At 42.0% G+C, this 14,913-nt stretch overlaps 1 protein-coding gene, 1 long non-coding RNA gene and 1 other non-coding gene across 7 annotated transcripts in view; 2 read left to right on the top strand and 1 right to left on the bottom strand.

The window, feature by feature from the left end:
• Positions 1-2,744: 2,744 nt before the first annotated feature.
• LOC138064822 (uncharacterized) lies at positions 2,745-11,586 on the top strand. Its single transcript, XR_011138066.1, has 5 exons — positions 2,745-3,149; positions 3,596-3,666; positions 5,183-5,309; positions 6,359-6,516; positions 7,874-11,586. It is a non-coding gene; the product is annotated as an uncharacterized lncRNA (long non-coding RNA).
• LOC138064870 (small nucleolar RNA SNORA13) lies at positions 3,822-3,955 on the top strand. The gene has a single exon (XR_011138127.1). It is a non-coding gene; the product is annotated as a small nucleolar RNA SNORA13 (small nucleolar RNA).
• Positions 9,369-14,913, bottom strand: part of LOC138064821 (band 4.1-like protein 4A) — a 140,555-nt gene continuing 135,010 nt past the window's right edge. For all 5 annotated transcript variants that reach the window (XM_068928827.1, XM_068928828.1, XM_068928829.1 and 2 more), the window contains 2 exons: positions 13,885-14,001; positions 9,369-9,496 (listed from right to left, as the gene is read on the bottom strand). In XM_068928827.1, coding sequence (XP_068784928.1) covers positions 9,482-9,496; positions 13,885-14,001 — 132 coding nt within the window. In that variant the 3' untranslated portion in view covers positions 9,369-9,481. The remainder of the gene's footprint in view (positions 9,497-13,884; positions 14,002-14,913) is intronic.

The following is a 14,913-nucleotide window of genomic DNA, read 5'->3' as shown; positions in this document are numbered from 1 at the left end:
CCACTGTGCAGTGCTTTCTAGAACTGAAGTCAATGCTATAAAGGCCTAAATAAGCTCTTTCCGCGCTAGCTCATCAGAAATACTCTCAGGTCTGACAGAGAACTCACTGCATGCTTGCAGGTCAGTGGCTCAGCTCAAATTCCCCAGAAGAGGCCATTTAAGCTAGAACAGGGCTTTGTATCAGAGCAGCTAATTCACTTATGCAAACTATGCAACATGTGCAGTAATCCATGGCAGAACAATGAGACAGACTGCTGGGACAGCCATATCTTAGCCTGCTACACCAAGAGTCATCAGCACCTTCTGTCAAAGCCCCTTAATACTTAAAGTGGCAGCTAGGTGTCTGCTTCCACCTCCAGAGGATATATTCAGTCACTAGATAACTGAGAATTATTGTTAATTATGTCCTCGAGCAAGCATGTCCTGGCTTCAGAGGGATAGTTGTAACAAAGAAAATGCTCATGGATTCAGAAACTACAAATCCAGGTTCACTGTGATCATCTACGCGGACCTTCTGTATAACAGAGGCCCTGAAGTCATTTATTTTTCAGTTACATCACCACTTTCAGAAAAATCCTGTCTCTCATTGGATTAAATCAATCAGACTGATTTTTAAAAACCTAGCAATGCAGGGTCTCCTACAGTCCTTTGTAAATTGTTCCACCGATTATTTATTCTTGCTGTCAGCAAGTTGTTCGGTGCGGAGAAGAACTAGGAAAACCAGGATAGCACCTGTGACCTATGTCCCTAACCCATGTCTGTCATATGAAAAATCTCTCTGGTCCCCTCTTCTCTAATGGTATCTGATTGTTCTAGTAACAACTTCTGGGCACAACTGAAATGACCTAGTTTTCATATAATCAGTTAGTGTTTTATAACTAAAAAATGCTTTCTCAAGATGTGTGCCTATCTGAGCTCTTCTGTATCCCGAGGTACAAATAACAAAGGGCACGCACATTAAAGGTTTTTTCTTTGCTATACTGTTAGCTTATGTTATTGAAATCTGGACTAGCTTAACTTGAGTCAACCTCTGTCCAGGCAGCTGTCCTCAAGCTGCAAAGCAACACCTGCCTGAATGAGCAGAACACAGTAACAGGCTTCCACTGCTTTACTAGTGTGACTGTCAGCAACGATCTGATCTGTGTCCTCTGCAAGACCAACTGCTTTTGTGTTTTCAGCATCATTTTACTAAAGTGCTGACCTTTATGAGTGCATAAGAGCTATAGTTGAGGCAATATTTGAGTAATACTTCAATAAAGACAATTTTCTTCCTGGGGAAAACAGCACTTGGATAAAACAAAGCCAGTGAAGGTAAGCATGATAACACTTGTGAATTTGCTTAAAATTAATGTTAACAGTATTGATTAGTCTCACTATGAAGTTAAACAGAGCACTAATATGCCCTGTCTACATTAGGGGTATGCTCAACATGACAAAAGAATAAACTTCCACCGTGCAGACTGCAGACTGAGCCTAACTTACCAGAGAAAGAATCCTGCACTGTGAGAAATCTGTACACTTCTCTAAGCCAGAAGCTGCCAGTGCTGACATTGCCTGCCCTGAACTTTTTTTTTTTTTTCGCTTTTATCTTTTCTTCCCAGCTGTCAGGGCTGCCATGAATCACACTCAGGCGTTTGGCAGCCCTTTTATGACCTCCTGTAACTTAGCTGATTTGTCACACGTCAGGCTGCGCTGCAGAAATGACTTGCAATTGTGGCTTTTGGACACCAAACGTAACCACTCTCTGCTAATTCCAAGCAGGGAAGGAGCAGCTAGAAGAAGCAAGCAGGCCGCAATGGCTATATGCAGAGAGCAAGAAAGACAGATGACAAAAAAGCAGTGCAGGTCTAAGGTTTCTCTACAACTGTTACCAGTTCCCGCTCTGGAGCTCACTCTTTTTTCTCTACACTGTCTCAACTTATCCTCCAGGTGTACACAACCCCCCCCGCCCCAACACACAGTCTTTTGTACATTATATGCACACCTGCCACTTACAAGATCAGCAAATCCGGAGACTGTGCTGTCATGCCTGAGCCTCTATCAGTGTTCGGACATTAAATCTCCAGGGCTATTGCACACCTCCTCGCTCACTGGAACGGAGGATACTTTGCACGCATACAGGGCAGAGCTCTCCTCGGGGCTCACAGACCAGTGCTCCAGGCAGAGGAATTCACAGGGTCAGGATGCCCACATGTAGTAGTCTCTGTATGAACTTTATTGCCTTTCAGAGGAGAGCTTCTGCTAAAAGGCCGACCTAGCGTGTTCAGGAGGGAGCCCTAACCTCGGCTGAGAGCAAGGACCACCTCTAGCCATGTGAGTCCTCCAGAGCCTGCTGCTGTGGAGGATCATGTGTCCGCAGTGGGAGAGTTTATTTCACAGTGTGAGCTTTAGGCATAAAACACTCCTTATGCGTCGATATAACTACGCTATCAGGGCGCAGGCTTGAACTAGCCATACTGGTAAAACCCCTACCGTGCGCTCGGCTCGCTGGCGTAAAGATGCCGTGAGTACATTAGTGCCGCTCCCACAGAAGAACAGTTACACTGGGGAATTTTCCACCGCAGCTACTTAAATCAACACAAAACCCCGAGGCAGAGGGCCCGCAGCAGCCCGCACCCGCGGGGCAGAGGGCGGCGCGGGCGGCTCGCAGCACCGCCCTGAGGCGGCCGCCGGCAGCGCCGGGGCGGGAACGGCAGCGCACCCCCCGCGCGAGCTCAACGGTCGCGCTGCGGCACTGCGCCTGCGCGCAGGCGGGGCTGGGGGCGGGGTGCTCCCCGCCCGCGGGCTACTGCATCGCTCCATTCGGCCGGGGGGGGGGGTGAGCTGCCCTCGCTGCCTTAACCCTGCCCTCCCCGCGTTCTCCAGCTCGGGCTCCTGCCTGCTGCCGCCTGCCGCTGTGGGGACATGGAGCCCCCCCGGCCCGGCTCTGCTCCCCACGCTGCGGGACGGGTTGGCACACGTCGCACCCCCCCGCTGCGCGGGGGGTTGGTTTGCCCCGCTCGGGGTACGCTGGGAGGCGGTTGAGCTCTCGCTCGGTCTCGCGGCAGCCGTTTGCTGACCGTTGGGTGCCCGCCCGCCTGGCCTCTGCGGCCCGCGGTGTCCCAACGGCCCCGAGCGTGAGCGGCGGCGGCGGGCTGGGTCCGGCCAGGGTAGGTCGGGCTGGAGCGCGGCCCCGGGGGGCCGAGGGGAGCTGGGCCGCTCGGGGGCGGGCGGCGGCGGGCTCTGAAGCGCCGCGGCCTGCGCGCACGTGGCGTCGCCTCAGCGCAGGCCGCGTGTGGGCCTCCCCGCTGCGGGCACGGGAACGCCGGCGCCGGAAGGGCTCGGCCGGTTGTGAGCTGTCTCCTGCGCCTGATTTTCTCGGATGTTGCTGGATTTCCATACGATTCCTAGTCGCCGTAGTAGGCGCTAGAGTTAGCTGTAACTTGTGCTACGTAGAGTAGCCCGCAGTCTTAAAGTGTGCTGATGATCATGTTTTTCTCTTGTTTTGAGCCTACTGCCTGTTCTTTAAAACTGGGCAATTATTCCGAGTATTGCTTTGTGGATGCCGTATCTCAGTTACTCTTTCAAGTGAGTATTCGCTTCCTTGTTCTTTCAGAAAGCAATGGAAATCAGCTCATGGCCTAAGCAAGCACCAACATGATCAGCACATGATGTCCCAAGAGCATGGTATGATGGGGCTTTTTTGATTAAATGTTTGCCCTATATAAATAATTATTTATGTGTGACTTTGGAATAACTTACCTGTTGAGAAACTGATTTCTTTCACGTGCTGTTAATCGAATTCTACAGAGAGAAGCGATTGGTCTTGATATTTAAATTTTTGCCTTTGTGTTGCCCATTCATTCACTTCCAGAATGAATGTGGTGTCAAAAAAGGCAAACAGGAATTCTTGCTAAAACTGTTTAAGGAGTTGGTTAATGTACCTTTTCTCCTCCCTGGTTTTGCAAGGACAAAAAAACCCATCTCTTAGCAGTTAAATGGATGAGCAGTTACGTATTAGCTTTTATTTTTCGGCCTTTCTAAGTGAAGAATTTGTGGGTCGTTAGAAAAGGAAAAATTAATAGCTTAATGTTCGCTTTTAGTATTACTTAGCTCTCCTGACTGTAAGGATAACGTTTTTACAGCTGTACTGCAAGTAATTACTACAGATATCATTTTTTGTTTGTTTCTTCAGCTCCTTTGCGGATCTGTTCAAACAAACTTAACAATTCCTTAGTTAACCTTATGTTGTACCTAAAACTTCCATTGCAGTTCTGAAGGTAGTTCTAGGGTTGCTCTTATAGCCCCAGTTCTTGCCATCTCTTTGTATTGTTTTATGTATTTCTTTGGCTAACATATATCACTTTATCTAATGGAAAAAAGAATGACTAAAAAGCTGCAGTTAACGTACACAGATCATGCTGTAACGTGGTGATAAATTTTTCTTTGTCCATTGGATAAAATGTAGGTTTTCTTGTTTTTTTTCCTTTTTTCTTCCTAGCAGTAAACATTAGAAACTTTGAGAGACCATCCTCCAGAAATCTAAATCATCAATGGCTCTTTAATGCACAGGTAGTTTTTATTAAAAAGCTACATGGAACAGTCTAGTATCCAAAAGATTGACTAGCAGGCCTAAACTCTTTCTAATGATAAAGCAACAGAAGTATCAGTGTTGCAAGATACTAAAATGTAAAGCAGTCCTGCATGTTATCCAAAAGATTGTTGTTTTTTTTTTATCGTTGCAGTTTAAGAGCTGCTTCTATCCTTGGTGATGCAAGATTTTATTCCTGTTTAATGTTTACAAGAATGATAGTCTAATTTCGGACTTCTTCAGAGTCCTGTAGTTTTTCACTTACACAAAGATACGTACAACCTATGTACACTCTGCTACAGAAAAGATGAAGATCACAGCTAGCGATGTTCTCAGTGTGTTTTGCTTTTGCGTTGTGTCATTTTGTTATTAATGACTGAGAGGTCAGAAAAAGTATAAAGGGAATCCCTGTGTAGCACAGCTTAGTATTGGATGATGTCTTCTGTTCTGCTGCAGTCTTGTTTTGATGCACTTTTGGTGGTGTGAAGTATACTTTAGGGTATCATTGTTAGCAGGGGGCAGCTCTTACCTTGGGGATAGTGGGATCTGTTCCTAGCAGAATGCTAAAATACCTACAGAAACCTCTAACAGAGCTCTGGTGCGTTTGTGCAGTATCCATCAGTGGGGATTTTGCTGGCAGTTCTCGAGCTCATAGAGGCAAGCATGTGGTGAAATCGCCAAAGCAGGATGAAGTTACAAAGTCCTGATACCCCAATTGTCCTGCAATTTTCTCCATAAGGTGAGTGATAAGAATTTATTTTAGAACTGCGTGCTTCTAGCTTCCTTTGTATGATGAACTTGGTTTTGGAACAAAGTACATCATTCAAGTTCAGCAGAATGACTTTTGAGCAGAAATCGCAAGTGAAACACTCTGGGTTCCCTCAGCCTGACAACTTTGTTCTTATCAACAACAAAAGCAAAGTGAGAAATCCTAAGAGCAAGTCAACATTTCACTGTGAGGGGCTTTGTTAAAAATCATGCCTGGCTACCAGTGTGTTCAGGAAGAATCTGTGTGTCTTAGTGTGGTTTTTTTTTTTTGGGGGGGGGGGGGGGGCGGTGCTGTGGAGAAATTCAGGGTACAGGGACTTAAAATGTTTGTGTGGAAGACTGGTAAATCATGGAAGCCCAACATTTCATGTGCAAAATGCTATTTCTCTGTAACTTCCTGGAAAAGCCAGCACTGTTTAAAAGCTGGATAGTGCGCTTCACTGTGAAATGTGGTAATACAACCAAGATGATAAGAATGGGATGTATTATCCAAGATTTGTTTCAGTGCCAAAACTGTGGTTTGTGTAACTTAAGTACGTACCCAAGGGCATGATAAGTCATTTGAGCCTTTGAAGCCAGGAGATTTCTGGTCAATGTTTGAAGTGCTGTGTGAAGATAATCCAGTACTGAGAAATCATTATGATAATCTACCGGCATTTCAGGGAACATAATATGCGATGTGCTAGAGAGCAGTGTTCCTACTGAATGCTTTGTGCAGTACTCAGTAGCGAAAGAAAAAATGGATGGAGGTTTGTTGAAACAGCAGTGGACTTTTATGAATGTGAGGTGAACAAACGAATTGCTCAAACATAGGAAAGTACAAGAGTGGTGAAGGGTAGATGGCCTGAAGTAGAAACACTGATAAAAGACAGATTCCTTTTTGCACATTTTGTGCAGTTATGTTTGCCAATTAAACCTGCAGGAACATATTGCAGGACACACGCAGAGCTGAAAGTATTTTTTCTGAACGTTTGTCTGTGTTCCCATTATTCTTTTTGTTTGTTTCACTGATGCATTCAGCTCTCCTTGATGGCACATTGAAGAGGAGGATGCCGAAACCCAGTGCAAAACAGTGGACTTCCCAGGGAAGAACTGTAAATATGGCTTAAGAAAACCCAGAAGAGTTGAGAGTCATGGAGAAGCTTCAGGAAGAATCAGGGTGGCATTTGGTCCCGTTTGTGAGTAGTTTGCACTATTCAGTCTTCCGAATGCTGAATGGCTGTGTTGCTTGCTTTCTTTGTTCTCACTGTGCCAGAAATGGATATACTGTACAGACGGCTACAGAATAGAAATACAGACTATGTAATTGTGCAGCACTTGCAATACCAGCTTTCAAAATGCAATTGCAACTCTCTGAGAACAGGCTGATGATTTGGCAGCGCTTTGCAAAGGCAACGTTATAAGCTCTTCAGCCAAGAAAGAAAGGTTATGCAAACGGAGCTGAGTCAAGTTATAAAGGAAGTTTATGATCCAGTAGTTGTCCATACTGAAGATAAATTCAGATGCTGATCTCCTAACTGCTACCAGACTGGGTGATGTTGAGTCATTTAAAGACTGTATGCTATCTTCTGATAAGGAATTAGATAGGGTAGTCAAATATCCTCAGTTTTTAGAAAAAATAAACTGAGGACAGCTTGATATATTCTATGAACATGCTGATGTTCATATGTATGAACTTCAGTGATATAAAGTTCACTATATCGCTGTTCCTTTCCTTTGGTGGAAGGAGGGGAAGAGTATAACAAGTTTTCAATGAAATGAAAAGTTCTTCAAATTATTAGCACATGCATGACAGTATCAGAATTGGAATGTTTCACGCACTGAAACATGTGAAAATCTACTTGAGGAACATGGGAAACACATAATGACTCAATGCTTTACCAGTGCTGTTGATAGAGAATGAACTAGTGAAATGCATACAAGATTCTTAACACCAAAGTCACGGAGCTCTTTGCAAGGCTGAAGAATAGACAGGTGCTTTTTTTAAAAAAACAAAAACAAATTCTGTTGGGCACCAGAAAAAAAAAAAGATTACATTAATGGTAATCCACTATGAGTGGATGTACTTAATTACGTGGCTACTTCTTTTTCAACATAAAACAACCAGAGAGTCTCCTCTTACTGGCTTTACAATGACCTACTGTTCTTGTTTTGTGTAACACCATTCTCTTAAACTAAACCATCATTGCCCAATGCACAAATGTATGTGTGCATGAGTTACAACTACAAAACTGTCTGTTGATCCATTCCAGTACAAAGCATTAGAGCTGCTACTAACTTACTTAGAGTGGATTAGGATCTGAAATTTTGCTTAGTTAGGCAAAGAGCTTCTCTTGCATATAGGCTTTATAAACATTACAGTTGCAGATTTTGGTTTCTGACCGTTTTCCAAAAGGATGAGGGGGAAGCTGGTCCTTGTAACTTTGTACCAGTCTTAAGGATCTAGCAACCTAATGGTTGCTCGGATAGGAATATTATTGAAAACAGTCACCAGTTACATGTGTCCAATCTTGCATTGTGTTTACTCTTTTTTAGGAAGAATTGTCGGAACCAGCCTGAGACAAATGGCATTCTGTGTAGAATAAGTCTTCTCCATAAGAAACAGAAACCTATAGAAAAGATGGAATATTAAGCCTGAAAATTCACGTGGTAAAACTCACAAGTTGCTCTTAACTGAATTGGGGCAGTGTCTGGCAATGTCTGTGTAGACAAAAAAATAAAGATCTTTCTTTTTAATTCTTGGAACTCTCATCTTTTCCAAGCTATAATAGCAGATGCTTCTGTTCAGCAGTAGGACTTGTATTATATTGCTTTGGCATACCAATTCACCCCTTTGGACTAAATCCCAAGAGCTAATAAATGGATGGGAGTTAATTGCTGAAACCATGGTCTTCTGCAGTGCTCTGAGAGATTGGGTTAGCTGTGACTTGTATTGCAGTGAGGAAAAGCAGAAATTTGAAATTCAGCAAACTTGGATTTAAAAGCTGAGACAGAGGTATTTCTGCAGTATGAAAAACCTGCAAGCTTTCTTTGGACCCTAGACACTCTGCATGTTATGGCACCACGTATGGCCTGTAAACTAAACCTGAAGTAGAATGAAATACACTGCAGGAATAATGATGGGATTGCCTACCTCTTACTGGAAGGTTTGTTCATCATACATGTATTTTATCAGCCACTGTGAATGCTGAAATTCCAAAACTTGCAATGTCAGATTTCTCAGTACTGAATATAGGCAAATTACTAATGCAACTTGTAAGTACAAGCATGAGTTTCTTTCTGCTTTGTCAAGATGGGAGAAAGTTTAGACAAGAATGGTTATCATCTTGTGAATGAAGGTGTAATTATTGGATGCCCTAGAAAGGTTAGCGGTTGCATTTGGGATTATATTCCCTGAAGAGACCATCTGTTCAGGAGTTGCTCCTGGGTCTTTGTTCAGAAGTGCAAGACTAGCAGGAGTAGCTTTTTAAGACTTTCTGTTGTTTTGTTTTTTAAACCCTTGAGAGTACCAGCTAATGCCAAGCTTAAATGATGGTGTCTGAAATGTCAATTCCGTATCAACAGGAAAAACTGGAGAATTTAAACTTTGGTATTTATTGATTCTTTTTTTTTTTTTTAATTTGTCCCACCACACTGTGAAACAAAAGTGATGTGGAGGGAGGAATAAATGGGGGAAAAGAGGCACTAATTACTAAAATAGTATTGCTGGTAACTGTATGAATGGTGTTAAGAGGTTAGGACTGCTTTTCCTAGTTTTTATGAGCAGCTAATTGGATTGTACCCTTGCAAAACAAACAAAAAACCCCCTTGTGAAACTCCCTCCCCCCTCCTTTCCTTCCTCTGCTTTACTCTAACACTAACACAGAATCTGGCAGACTTAAGGTTGATAGTATTGAAGTAGAGAGGAGGAAGGGATCCCAAGTGTTCAAGGGAAGCTAGAAAACAGACTTGCACTAGCTTGGTGCTTTACCAACCCTCCTTTCTGTTACTCACCTTTGGTGCTCTATGAAAGAGGGTTAATATTCAAAGCCTGAGAATCATAACTCCTATGGGGTGAGGATAGAAAGGAAACAGCTGGCTTGTTCTCAATTCCCCTTTACCTTTCATCTCACTGCATTGAGACTTATACAATTCAGTCCAACTTCACCGAGGCTTGATCTAATAAATGAAAACAGACAGTTTGCATCAGTGCATGACCAGTAATATTATTGAATGTAAATTATTTATTATTTCTTTTTCCTGGCAAAGGGGCTTGTTTGTAGTAAAATTAGCAGAAGTAGTTTATGAAGAATGTCAAGTACATTCTAATGCCCTTATTGAGGAAATATGTAAGGTCTAATAATTTTCAAGATCTTAATACTATGGCAGGTATATATCATGCAAACTGAGGCCAGCTGTAAGGGCAGCAGTTTTCCTCACTCTTATCAAGGAGACAAATACAGGGAAGAAATTAAAACATGGGCACATGAAGGAGAGAGCACACATCTGCCACACTGGCTCTGTATGTTTGGTTTGACAGCTCATGCAGTCTGATGCTTGTTGGTGGTGATTTTCCTTTTAGATAAGGAAGCTGGGGTATGTATTGGAAGTATACAAAAAACTTGTGACAACTCTCTGCTACCAGCAAAAATACTTAATCTGGAGAAGCTGTATCCTCAAGTGGATTTTAATTGGTACTACACCTGTTTCTACCAGATGGTGCTGTCAAATGAATCTGTGTGTTTCTGAAGTTCTTCTCCTCTGTGTAATGTAAATAAGACACATAGGCAACCATGGAATGCCCTAAAAATTCAAGTTTTACTTGACTTTTAAATAACCTGGACACAAGTTTTGACACAGCCATCTATCAAACTCAATTTTAAACAAAGCACACAGTTGCTTCATGAATATTTAACTTAACGTACATAGAGTATACGCATCACATTGATATGTTTATGTAGGTTGTTTTAAAACATCTTTCCAGAGAGCTTTGAATTAAACAGACTTTTCCAAAACAAAATATGCTATCCAGTTCAATATTCAATTGCATGAAGATGATTTGGCAACTTAAATGTTAGTTTTTTGTTTTTGTTTTTTTCTGAACCAACACCTTGCAAGAAAATGAGCTTAACCAGAGTATGAATTGTAGGTCAGCAGTTTTGACAATGCATTGTAGAAAAGGTCAAGGCTAGCTCCTGCCTGATGAAGAAACCAGCTAACGAGCAAGGAGATCAGTCTGGGATATGCGAAAATGCTTTTGTGGTGTGGATAACCAGCCCTCTTTATTGTGTAAAATACTTGTTTTGCTAAGAGGTACATCTGTATAGTTGGATGTTGCCAGCTAATGGGTGAGACAGATCCGTAGCTTATCTATTCATAGCACTTACTTACAGAAATCTCAGGAGAGGTAAACGCTGAGGCACAAAGTTAAAGTCATTCGCCTGAGATTGCTTCAGCAGACCGGAAGCAGAACCAGGAAGAGAACATCTCATTTCAGTCCTTTGCCCATGTAGGACAAGTCTGTGTAAGACCCAGCCCAAGGGAGAACTTTGCCTAACGTGGTTAAGCATTTCCCATCTTGTGCCTGACTCACAAGGAGGCACCGTGAGCGTCGTGCTCGGACTGCGCAACGCAGCGCTGCTGCTGCTGGGCAGCGAGGGGCCCAAGCCCAAGGAAGCAGGGGAGCGTAGTAACTGCAGGAAGGGCTAGGTGCAGCTCCGAGTTGCTAATTGGCCAGCCACTTGTTGATCTTGTACTCCTGTTGTAGGCTTACGGAGTACAGCTGTAGCATGGTAAGTGCTTTTGGTGATTGATTACTTTTAGATCTCATGTACAAAACTGAAGAAATCACAAGAGGTGCCTTTCCTCAAATGACCCGGGAAGACAAGCTCAAAGGGATTGGAGGTGCATATATACAGAATAACTTTCCTTTTCTGTTCTACTAGCTGACAGTGATGTCCTTGTCTGAATTTTGTCTTGTTCTCACACTAACATGCAATACGTGCAGTAAGCTCAGTCTTTCTTGTACTGAGACAAAATTGTATTGATCCAGGCTGATCATTAGGCTTGTTAAAACGTGATTCTTACACAGTCTCATTGGGAGTAACCACTAATTCAAGTGCAGGACTCTTTCTGCAAGTTTCTCTTTTTTTAAAAAAAACAAGTTAGCTTGACTAGAAAAATGCTGTTTTACTACCAATTTAGAATTGAAAAATATGGATACTAGTCTAGACATAAGCCTATTTTCTGATATAGTGGAATAAGTAAGATATCACACATCTAGCTGATGGTATCCATTGATAATATACAAAAGCCCATAGGCAGGAGACAGCATCCAGGGAAACACCAGGTTGGATGTAAGCCTTGTAAGTAACTTTCTTCCTGATCGATAAGACTTGAAGATTGACAAGATACGGACAGCGTGTACAGATATTCTCAAATCATAAGAATGCAAGTACTCCTAAAGTAATAGAGGTGTTCTACTTGCCTCTACCTCAGTAAGGAGACCAGAAGAGAGGCAGTAATTTAGAAAGCAACAAACTACAAGCAAATGTATAAAGCTCCAAGCTTGGGACAGCTTCTTGAAGAAATAAGGAGCAGCTTTGATTCAGGGTACCTTAACCAGTTCTTGTGTGGTTAGTCATAATTTTAGTATTCTTGGGAGTATTCCAAAGGATTGTGGTGATACAGATTAAGCTATAGGACAATGGGTTGTTGTTTTTGTTTAAAGCAATACGTGTGAGAATACTGCTCCAGGTCATAAACAGATCCTAAAGAATCACTGTAAATGGAAAAATGACAATGAAACCATTCATTTCAAAGTTTGGGATACTTTGTAAAAGACTTTTACAAACAGTTTGAGCAATTACTTTAAGCCAAGCCCAACAGTGTCTTAGGGTGATGTCTGTAGTAAATTCAGAAAATGTTGAAGAACCTCTGTGAAAACTACATTTGCTCCAAGCTCTTCCTTACCTTAGGATTGTTCACTGAGACCAAAGGAGAAGCACTATCTGAGATATTTTTCTTTGGACACTTATCTGTCAGGTGAACCTGCCTTCCCTGGAATGGTGCAGTATCTCTCAACCTGCAGACCAGTCCATATTGTCATAGGAACATACAAACTGTACCATTACTACCCTGCATAATGGCATTCATCTGACCACTTCCGATCATTGCAGAGAATAAAGACTCTAAAGATGAAGGGGGAAATAAAACCCCCTATACCAAGGGCACATGAACTACAACAGCTGTTTCCATTGCTGTTTAAAAAATTCAGTATGTAGTTTGGGGATTACACTTAGCAAAGTTCCCTTCATAACAAAAAGGTTTTGCTAAGCTCCTTAGTAAGCTGGCAAAGCGAGGAGGGTAGGCAGTGTACAGACTGAAGACAAATGGGAGAGACATGAATGACTTCAACTATTCATACAAAGCGATAGGACAGATCTAGGCGTCACATCAGGCACGCGCTGGAAGATAATCTGCTCAATGTGCAGCATCATTAAAACTTACTAGTCCTACCTTGACAATAGAATAAAATATAATTATCACAGCTGGAATACTGCCTTTGTCATTTTATCACAGAAGAAGTGGCTCAGAGAGGAGTAATAGAGGTCATTGACATTATTCCATATGAAAAGAGATTAAGGCAGGCTTTGCTAATCTAGTTTAAAAAAAGGGCTATTTGCCAGCTCTTTAAATCCTACTCTACAAGTTTTGTTTAACTGATATTTAAGTGCTCTGCTAAGCGGTCTTAATACAGTAGGTCACTTAATACAGTAGGTCAGTACATATCCAGATGTTTCCAGTGTGGTTTACCATAAAGATGTTAGATCTATTCTTATAGTAGGCAATGTTCAATTAAATAGTCCCTGTACACAAAAGGGCATTCAAAATTGCAAACACTTGAACTGTTGAGTGAAAGTAAATCTGTATAATCCCTGGAACTCTCTGCCACAGGGAGTTATGCAGTCCATTATTTCTGAGCTAAAAATTGATTGAGTCAACATTTGTATTAACAACACCAGCATCTGTTGTTGTGCTAAGCTAAAACAAACGTTTTAAGAGCTAGCAATCCTTATGTTTCAGGGTGTAAGTTAATCACCAGATGGAATTGTAAAGATGTTTCTTCCCAAGTCATACTGCATTGCACAATTGGCCAAAAAATATGACTATTTTGATTCCCTTAGAGCATCTGGTCCTGATCATGTTAGTTAACAGTCATTTTTGGAAAAAGGCAATTCAGTTACAGAGCAGACCGTAAAGCCTGTTTTGTTGCAGCAATTTTTTTTTTTCTTTTTTGGAAATGTAACTGCTGATTATTCAGTTTTACTAAGACTTTTCTTTTTGGTTGTCTAATCAGGCAGCTTCTCCTCAGTCAGTCACACCACTAGAGCAGCGTAAGCGGTAAATGCATTGCTTGGCCTTCCCAGCAAGCGCTGCGTTTCTGCAAGTTCTGAGGAAATTGCTATCGCTCCAACTTTAGCTTCCTTCCTTGCACAAAAACCCCCTCTCTGTTTCCAAAGAATAAAATCATTCACCATCTTCGGTTACAGCAATCAAGTCTCTACCTTGAGGCGTGACACCTGTACAGTTTTTATTGTTTTAGTGGTGGGTTTTCCATCCAGGTTGTTAGTGGATAGCTGAGATTTTTCTTCTATTAGGCTGTCTTTAGATCCATTTCGTCTCTGAGGAGAACAAATGAAAATATGTTGCTGAAAACGTATAGCAGAATTTGTATCCCATGTTTTGATAACTGCTTCTGCGACAGCCTTAGACTAAGGATAGAACAATTTACTGATACCAGAAATAGCGAAGTCTGTACATTTGATCAAACACAACTTCTTCCCCTCTTGCCTTCTCCCTCCCCTCCCAGCTGCTGCCCCTCTATGCTATTTGGATTCATATTCCCTGTTCAGGAAATACCAGGACTAATTTTTTGGTATTTGGCCAAATACTGCAAACAAGCGTTCATTAGGAATTAACGGCCACTGTTGTGAGGCATTCCGGGGAAAAGGGAAAAGAGAGGTGCTTGTGGACACTGAACACTGTAACATTAATTCCTTCCAGGGCAAGGAATTCAAGCCAAATAGTATTAGACAGTAACGAAAATAAGACTACGTGATGAATTTTGAACAGGACTCAATACTGCAAGTTACCTATTTCTATAAAGCACTTAAATGTGCTTAGTTTTAAGTATACCACCTTCCTGCTCCCTGCTGGAGCAAGTCCTTGCGAAAATATCAAGGATGGCTCATCTTTTTCAGTTTCCATCATACGCAGGAATACAAATATCCTTAGACTTAATTCCTATCTGACAGCACATGTTTGCTGGCCTTAAAATGAAAAAACCCCAAATCTCTTTTTTATGTTAAAGTTGTTCAAACTTCCGTTATTCTAACTGCTTACAGGATAAAACTGGACATGTTTTACAAGGCGCGTTCTTTGGAGTTTCCACACTGCAGTAGCAGCATGCAGTTTCGTACACTCACATGCTAGATTAGCCGACATGATGGGCGAGAAAGAAATGTGTGTATTCTATTTCATATTCTGCTTTTAGATTTGAAACTACAACACAGATTTCTAAATGACAATCTAGT

The sequence above is a fragment of the Struthio camelus genome, chromosome Z, assembly GCF_040807025.1.
Source record: "Struthio camelus isolate bStrCam1 chromosome Z, bStrCam1.hap1, whole genome shotgun sequence".
Lineage (NCBI taxonomy): Eukaryota > Metazoa > Chordata > Aves > Struthioniformes > Struthionidae > Struthio > Struthio camelus.
This window is presented reverse-complemented; position numbering and strand designations above follow the sequence as displayed.